This window comes from Lipotes vexillifer, unplaced genomic scaffold (genome assembly GCF_000442215.2).
Source record: "Lipotes vexillifer unplaced genomic scaffold, Lipotes_vexillifer_v1.1 scaffold860, whole genome shotgun sequence".
In the NCBI taxonomy this organism is placed as follows: domain Eukaryota; kingdom Metazoa; phylum Chordata; class Mammalia; order Artiodactyla; family Lipotidae; genus Lipotes; species Lipotes vexillifer.
This window is the reverse complement of record NW_006789568.1, coordinates 1,792,458-1,801,914: the sequence shown is the minus strand read 5'-3', so window position 1 is coordinate 1,801,914 and position 9,457 is coordinate 1,792,458. Positions and strand designations below refer to the sequence as shown.

The 9,457-nt window shown below is 38.9% G+C and overlaps 1 protein-coding gene across 1 annotated transcript in view; it reads right to left on the bottom strand.

Moving 5' to 3' along the window:
- Positions 1-9,457, bottom strand: part of GIGYF2 (GRB10 interacting GYF protein 2) — a 101,054-nt gene that overhangs the window by 40,520 nt on the left and 51,077 nt on the right. The window contains 3 exon segments of the mRNA XM_007462768.1: positions 297-463; positions 5,739-5,898; positions 6,881-7,077. Of these exon segments, the coding sequence (XP_007462830.1) occupies positions 297-463; positions 5,739-5,898; positions 6,881-7,077 (524 nt within the window).

The window sequence follows — 9,457 nt, the reverse complement described above, 5'->3', positions numbered from 1 at the left end:
GGGGGGGGAGGGAAGGAGGGAGGGGGGGAGAGAGAGAGAGAGAGTTTGTGTGTGTGTGCATGCACGCGCGCGCGAGATAGAGAGAGAGAGAAGGACAGACACAGGTACACAGGTATTTGAGTTTTGAAAAGATCATTATAGCTAGGTATGTAGTCTCTGACTCAGACTTCCCATTGCCATTTCAGTTAATTACTTTCAAGGAACTAGTTTCTTCATTAGATGTAACATCTGTTTACAAAGAGAAGCAAGTGCTTCTGTGTCCACTATGTGTTCTGGGTGAAGCATAAGGTACTTACCATATGAGGAGGGGGAGCTGGTCCAGGAGAGAAAGGAACCCTTCCCCACATTTTCATGATATCACCAAGAGGTTGGAAGCTTTCATCACATGCTCTCTTCACCAACAAAGACATAGTGAAATAGCCCGCCTGAAACCATTCCGCCATCTCCTGATTATTGAAGGGACCTACAACAGCATTAATTAAACAGAAAGGCAGTAAGAATCCTTTCAAGCTAAAGAGAAAAAATATATTTCCGGGGTCTGATCCTCACCCAGAGGTAACAATTTGTTTCAGGTGGCACCTATCAAATATCTTGTATAACATCTTAAATTTATCACAAAAAGTGGTGAACAGGCCTCAAACTAATAAAATACTACAGAAACAATTTAGAAATAAGCCTATGTCTACACATCCCAATTTCTCAGCAGTGTTTTAATTATTTTAAGGAGCATAATTGTCTCCAACTCACTCAATCTCTAAAGCTCATTTGTCAGAAAAGCATAACACTAACAAGAGTTAGTGTTTGTTAGACTTTGTAGCACAGAGAAATAAATATGCAGGGCTGAATATCCTCTTCTCTAATTTTCATTTTCTGTTATCGAGTTTACTGGAGGTTAGGCAAAATATAAACAATAATGAATTAAATTAAGAAAAAGTATAATTTACTTATCTAGGTAAGACTAAATCTGGCCTTGGTAAGGGAAAAAAAACCCTAACAATCTCTAGATGTTTTACAATAAGAAATAACCGAATATTTTATACATAAAATTAACAAACTCACTATCAATAACCATTGATTCAGCAGCTATTTACTGAACACCAGTCACACAGGTCCAGGCAGGAAGATACAGCAGTAAACAAAACCAAGCCCTGGAACTTCCACCTCTGGGAAGGTGGAGTAGATGTACTTCTCCCTGCTCCTCCTGCCAAATACAACTAAAAACCCTGGACATTACATATAAAACAAACAAACAAAAAGATTTCTAAAGGTAGAGAGAAGGCAGCAGACTGACTAGAGGTCTTGGAGCCTGAGGAACCAGCTGGCGGTGAATTCCCTGGGTTTTCATTTTACCTCACACTTCCCAAATTTGGAGCTGAAGAAGTGAGTAACAAGAAACATGGCCCAATATATACAATTGAAAACATGACCCAATTACAGGCTATCTACAAGAAAGTCACTTAAAATATAACAATATAGGCAGGTATAAAATGAAAGGATAGAAAAAGATATACCCAACAAACACTAATCAAAAGAAAGCTGAAGTGGTTACATTAGTATTTAATAAAGTAGGCTTCAGAGCAAAGAAAATTACCAGAGACAGAGAGGGACATTATATAATAATAAAGGGTCAATCCACCAAAATGCATGCACCAAACAACAAAACTGCGAAATATGTGAAGCAAAATCTGATAGCTGAAAAGAGACACAGAACAGATCCACAAGTTGAAGAATTCAACGAGAACAACTGATAGAACAACTAGACAGATAATCAGAAAGACTACAGAATTCAACACCACATCAACCAATAAGATCTAAGTGACATTTACAGAACACTCCAAAGATAGCAAAATACCTGGAGAATTCTACCAAACATTTAAAGAATTAACATACTGTGACAAAAGTATGGATGTTTCTCAAAAAACTAAAAATAGAACTACCATGTAACCTAGCAATTTCATTCCTGAGTATATACATCAACAAAACAAAACAAAAACAAAAACACTAATTCGAAACACGCTCCCCTATGTTTACAGAAGCATTATGTACAATCGCCAAGATATGGAAGCAACCTAAGTGTCCATCAACACTTAGAATAAATGGATAAAGACAATGTGGTATATACATATATAATGGAATGCTACGCAGCCATAAAAAAAAGAATGAAATTTTGCCATGTGCAACAACGTGAAAGGACTGGTGAAATAAATCAAAGAAAGACAAATACTGTATGATATGCTTACATGTGGAATCTAAAAAATACAACAAACTAGTAAATATAACCACAAAGAAACAGACTCACAGACAGAAAGAACAAATTAGTGGTTACCAGTGGGAAGAGGGAAGGGGAGAGGGGCAATATAGGGGTAAGTAAGAGGTACAAGCTATTTTAAAAAACCACACACACACACAGAATTAACACCAATTCTAAACAATCTTTTCCATAAAATAGAAGGGGAGGAAATAAGTGACAATTCATTTTATGAAGCTAATATTACCCTGATACCAAAACCAGACAATGAGAATACCAAAAAAAAAAAAAACCCAAAAAACTACAAAATATCCTTCAGGAACAGAGACACAAAAATCCTTAACAATATAGTACTGAGCAAGATTCAGCAATATATAAAAAGAATTACAGAGCATGACCAAATGGAGTTTATTCCAAGGATGCAAATCTGGTTCAAAATTCAAAAACTAGTCAATGTAATCTACCATATTTAACTGGTTAAAGAAAAATCACATGATCATATCAACAGAGGCTGAAAAGGCATTTGACAAACTCCAATATCCGATCATGGTAAAAGCTCTCAAAATAAAGGTTATTTCCTTAACTTGATAAACAGTACCTACAAAAACTCAACAGCTAACATCACCACTTAATTATTATTAAAGTTTCCCCTAAGATAGGAAAGTAGGATAAACAAAGCAAGTATGTCAGCTCTCACCCCTCTTATTCAACACAGTGTTGGAACATACAGTAAGGCAACAAAAGGAAATAAGAGGCATACATATTCGAAATGAAAAAAGAAAACTGTCCCTATTTGCAGATGACAATAATAATGTCTACATAGAAAAGCCTATGGACTCTAATGAAACAACTCCTAGAACGAATAAGTGAGCTCAGCAATGTCAGAATAGACAAACATCTAAAACTCAATTTTATATAGCAGCAGTGAACAGATACTGAAATATAATATATACCATAGCTCAAAAAAATCATATACTTAGGTATACATTCATCAAAACATGTACAGAATCTATGCTGAAAACCACACAGTGCTAATGAAAGAAATCAAAGATCTAAATAAACTGAGAGACATACTATGTTCATGGATGGGAAGACTCAACATGGTAAAGATGTCAATTCTCTTCAAAATTATATAGAGGGGGCTCCTTCCCTGGTGGCGCAGTGGTTAAGAATCCACCTGCCAATGCAGGCGACACTGGTTCGAGCCCTAGTCCGGGAAGATCCCACAAGCCACAGAGCAACTAAGCCTGTGTGCCACAACTACTGAGCCTGCGCGCCGAGAGCCCGTGCTCCGCAACACAAGAAGCCACCACAATGAGAAGCCTGTGCACTGCAACAAAGAGTAGCCCACGCTCACCACAACTAGAGAAAAGCATGCACGTACCAACAAAGACCCAACACAGCCAAAAATAAAATAAATTTTTTAAAAAATGATATACAGGTTTAACATAATCCCTATTAAAATTTCTGCAAGATTTTTCGTAAATATAGACAGGATTATTCAAAAATTTATATGGAAAAGCAAACTAGAAAAACTAAATGCTCTTTTGATAAGAGGAATCAGTCTACCCAATTTCAGGACTTACTCTATAGCTATAGTAACCAAGACTACATAGTATTGGCTAGAGGGACAGACACAACGGTCAAATAAAGAACCCAGGGAATTTCCTGGCAGTCCAGTGGTTAGGGCTCTGCGCTCCCACTGTAGTGGGCATGGGTGCAATCCCTGGTCAGAGAACTAAGATCCCATAAGCCATGCAGCGTGGCCACAAAAAAAAAAAAAAAAAAAAAGAATAACGAACCCAGAAATTAACCAACACAAATATGCTCAACTAAACTTTGACAAAAGTATAAAAACAATTCAGGAGAGGAAAGACAGACTTTTCAACAAAAGGTCCCAGAACAACTGGACATCCATAGGCAAAAAAAATAAACCTTGACCTAAGTTCCATACCTTATATAAAAATTAACTCAAAATGGAACACCAACTTAAGTGTAAAACATAAAGCTATACGTTTTTGGGGGAAAAAACCTTTGAGATGTGAAGCTCGGCAAAGAGTTCTTAATACCCAAAGCACAATCCATAAAAGAAAACACTGATCAATTGCATTTCATCAAAATTTAAAACTTTTGCTCTGTTAAAGACTGTTCAGAGTCTGTTCTGAATCCTGACTGTATCAATATGTCAATATCCTGGGGCTTCCCTGGTGGTGCAGTGGTTGGGAATCCGCCTGCCAATGCAGGGGACACGGGTTCAAGCCCTGGTCCGGGAGGATCCCACATACCGCAGAGCAGCTGGGCCTGTGTGTCACAACTGCTGAGCCTGCGCTCTAGAGCCCGTGAGCCACAACTACTGAGCCTGCGTGCCACAACTGCTGAGGCCCGCGTGCCTGGAGCCCCGTGCTCCACGAGAGAGGCCACCGCAATAAGAGGCCCAGGCACCGTGACAAGGAGTGGCCCCCGCTTGCCACAACTGGAGAGGGCCCGCGTGCAGCATGGGGACCCAACACAGCCAAAAATAAATAAAATTTGAAAAAAACAAAATATCCTGGATGTAGTATTGTTTTACAGTTTTGTCAGAGGTTACCACTGGGGGAAACTGGGTAAAGGGTACATGGAATCTCTATATTATTTCTTACAACTGCTTGTGAAGCTATAATTATCTCAGAGTAAATTAAATTAAAATACACACCTGTATATGTTTTAATTACAACAGATTCTACAGGCATGTGAAGAGATCATGAACAAATATATACAGTGCCAGGTAGTGACAGATGCTACGAAGAAGAATAAAGCAGGGTAGGGGGACCGAGGACAGAAAGGGAATAATGATGTTAGAGAGAGGTCACAGGCTGTACTTGGTAAAACATTATCATGAAACTGACACTAACAGAGTGAACAACGAATTTCAGGTTATAAGCAAAAACTTCAAAAGCAGAAATGAAAAATCAACCAATGTCCTTCACAGCATTCTCTCCCCATTCTAATCTAACTTATGCACCATACACATATTTTAAGCAATTAGTTTATAATATGGTACTCTTTTTTCAGATATTTTAAATAGTTCTTCATCATTTATGATACCAACTCCACTTCAGTGAAACGTTCAACCAAGGTTTTCCAAGATGGCTGCCATCATCTTTTTTTATGGTAGGGAGACTGAAATACAGTGAATGTACGAAACTCAACTGCCTAGTTAATACCTGACATGCCAGAAATGAGGAGTCTTAAGCATACTGTTTACAACCCTATCATATTAGTCACCACATTCTGCCTTGTATTCAAACTCTTTTCACTAGACTCCCTCCCATCACTGAAACTGTGAAGTACGATGGAGGGAACCTATAAACAAGCCTTCTATATATGAAGAAAGCCGGTAGCACTGACTTTTATTCTACTAGTATACAAATTAACGTTAAATAATTACCATCCTACAGAATCTGGAGGTAATGGCATACTTCTGTACATAAAGTAGAATGGAACAACCTACCTTGAATTTCTCCCTGAGGATCTTTGTAATACCACTTCTGCATTGCTTCATGCATCAGTGGAATTGAGACTCCCTTAGCTCTGTGCTCTTGCAGTTTTGATGCCAGTCTCTCATCATCTAGTGCACTGTCTTGTAGATAAGCCACCATCTTCTCAGCTTGCTAAGGGAAAAATTAAAAAATGAATTGTGGAAACAAATGATGCTAAATTAATACTTGTACATATAAAAATTGTCTGCCTTTTTTTGGACTACTTGATCTGTGAGAGGCATTGTACAAATAACGCAGCAGGCAACAATTTAATTCGTCCAACATGCCATGAAATAGGTACTATCCCCATTTTACAGAGGGGGAAACTAAGGCTCAGAGGGTGTCAAGTCTTGCTCAAGGTCTCAAAATTATTAAGCAAACCCAAATGAGACTGAAACACAAGCTGGTATGGATCAAAGCCCAAGCTTCTAATCAACACACTTTAAGAGTGCCATTTAGACAAATAAACAATCCTAAGTTATACAAACTAAACCTATAAAAAACATGAGCATTAACAGATCAAAAGGTTCAATTAAAACAATTACAAATAAAATCTTTTACAAGTTTTACTAAGACACTGTTCCCTTTCTTCCTTTCTTCAACATTTCCTGCCACCAACCACTCCACCCTGAAGAAAAGAGAATTTCTTTTGTAGAAAGCAAGTTATCATTTACTTTACATATAAACAATAGTATATAAAATCTTGGGGAACTCTAGAGACAAGAATACGATGGTAATATACTGAGAGTTTAACTATTTTCCCTGTTACACTTTAGGCAAAAAATAGAAGACACAGTGCCTATCCACAGCTGCCTTGTATTCGCCATTTTTGGCATTCCATTAATTTCCAAAAAGAAAAAAGAAAAGCAAACAGCTAAGGGCAACCTCAGAAGAGCAAAAAATAACCTGATATAATGACTCTACACAGCAGAAACTTAAAAGCATTAAATGATCTGAAAGACAATTACTCATAAAAATAAATACTAGACATAAAAACAACATTTTCAGTACACAAAACCTAGTGCACAAAAGTTCCATTTCTGAATATTCATTTAATGCTTTTCAATGTTTATGGCAGTTCGAGAGGGAAAAAAGAGGATTACGTGATTTGTACCTGCTCCAAATGTTTGAGACCCTCTTCATCATCTGGCTCTGTGGAAACACTGCCCATACCAGGAGCACCTGCGACCGGTGTTTCAACTGGTCGGAGGGCAGGACTAGGATTGGGAACAGGAGGTGGAAGGATGAGAAGAGGAGAGGCTGTATCTGAAGGAATCTGTGACAGGGGCTGCTGGACACCAGGAACCATTTCTAGAGGAACAAAATGTAGACAGATAAAAATCCTTTAAAATATAGACTCTTATGAAAAATAACTATCAAGTTGGGCAGCTTACTAAATGGGCTCAACAGATACGTGAACCGTGTCATGAACACTGCTGCTACTTCTTATGCAGAAGTGTAGTATTTTTCCCTAGAATGACAGAAGTACCTGCATAGGATGACAACAAATAAGATTAAAAGGTATCCAGAAAGGCCTTTTACAGGGCCAACCTGTATCACTAGAGCATCTACCCAGTAGTTATAGGTCTACCTCCTGAAAACAAACAGAATCAGTCCAATCCCTTCCTTACATCATGCCTCTGAAGAGTAAAGACAATTTAAACAGCACTGCAAATCTCCTTGAAGATGCCACATCTCAGCATAAAACCCTTTATTAAAAATATCTGCAATTATTTTGACTAAGTACCTATTTCAAGTTATTATTAACATAATTCAACACCACACATTGTATAGGATAACAAAAAGCTCTCGGAGTCTACCCGTACAGTGCAGGAGGTTCTCTGCAATAAGAATAAAGACTGCAAAAGAGGTTGTGTCTTGGTTCCTGTTTCTAACCTCTCAGCATGCAGGTTCTTAAGAAGGAAAGGGGGATGGAAGTAATTAGATACAGTTGCAGTTTCCCCTTTGAAACCTTGTTTGTTCAATTACAGATAGCTTCTACAAATTCCTGTTCCTCTCACTCTACCCTTTCTTTGCCAAACTTAACAGGACAGCCTATACAACCTGTCTCTACCTCACCACCACCCACACGCTACAATGTGACTCGCACTCCCAAGCCCCCAGAAAAGCTTCTCTACCAAAGATAAGCAGCGACCCAAAGTCCCCAAACCCAACAGCTCCTCCTCGTCCCCGTCACCTAGCCTTAGTCTGACATTATCTTCCCAATTCTAAACTGGAACATTCTCCTTCCTTCATTTTCCTGCACTCTATTCTTGCCTCTGAAGATTTTTCTCTGGCTTCTCTATCTACCCTCTGAAAGTAGGAATTATCCATGTTTTATTCTCAGTCCAATTCGTCTCACCCCTAGCAAGTGTAATCTTTTAAATTTTCATTCTCTCTGGCCCTAAACTCTTCCCATTGAGCTACAGTCCCCTCACTCAGAAATGCTCTCTGGCCATCGCTATCTAATTTCTCATCAGCACCTCAGACTCAATGTTCATAACTTAATTTGTTCTGTCCCCTCCCAAATGTGCTCCTCAACTTCCACTCTTTTTCTGCTAAGGATACCATAATCCTCTCAGGCACCTCACTCATCTTTGACTCTTCCGTCTTCTTTGCCCTGATATACAACAGTAACTATGTCCTGCCAATTTCTACTTTGAAATCTCATCTGCCACTACCTCCCTTTACAAGTGCACTGCCTTCATCACAGTGACTGCTCAGGACACCAACAGGTCACACAGCAGCCCATCTGTCATCACAACCTACCCTACACAGAGAGCTGTCAAGTATATGTTCCAACCGTGTTTCCCACCAGCCTCCTTTTCACACCTCATAATTCATGTAAATAAAAACAGGAGCTGATTTCCTGCCCATACCTGGATCAGTCCTACTTCCTCACTGTAGCTTTCACTGCTACCTAGTACTGGAATGCCCTCTCCTAATTCATCCAGCTACACCTACCTCCAAATTCTACTTATTATTCCAAGACAAGCTCAAAGACACTTGATTCCTGAAGCATTCCAAGAGTCTGCCAATCATGAATTCCTATCATTACTTTTCGTCCTAGGTTACTGATATACACATGCTTTATTTCCCCCAGAGACTATAAATCCAGAATTTCAATCTTTAATGCCACCTATGCAGCTTTCCCAAAATATACATGTCTAGACCCCACCCTAAAATCTCCTGGAGTAAGGCCCCAGGCATGTACATTTAAGAGTATGAACCACAAGTAATTTGGGGCGGGGGGACACATCATAATTGAGAAATGAAAGAGGTCTCAAAACGTACAAGTCCCATGGTGCCTTGTATATACAGTAGAGATTCAAATACTTGCTGAATTCATTCATTCAGCTTTATGATAGACATAAAACACTGAAAAACAAAAAATCCTTGGTTCAAGCTATCAAAATAGTATTTATTGGGCAAAAAAGAGAATAAACAGATTTTATAATATTGTATTGCTATGTCAGAAACAGTGCTGGTTGTTTAAGAAGAAAGAGAAGACACCTAACCTAGCTTGGGAACTTGGAGTGGGAGAGTTTCAGGCACAGAGAACAGCATATGCTAAGGCACAAAGGCAAGAGAACAAGGCACATTTCAGGACCTAACAGGCTGTGAAGCTGGTGAATAGAGCACAAAGTAGAGAGAGATGGTGCTGAAACTGTACGGAGGGAGGCAGATGCCA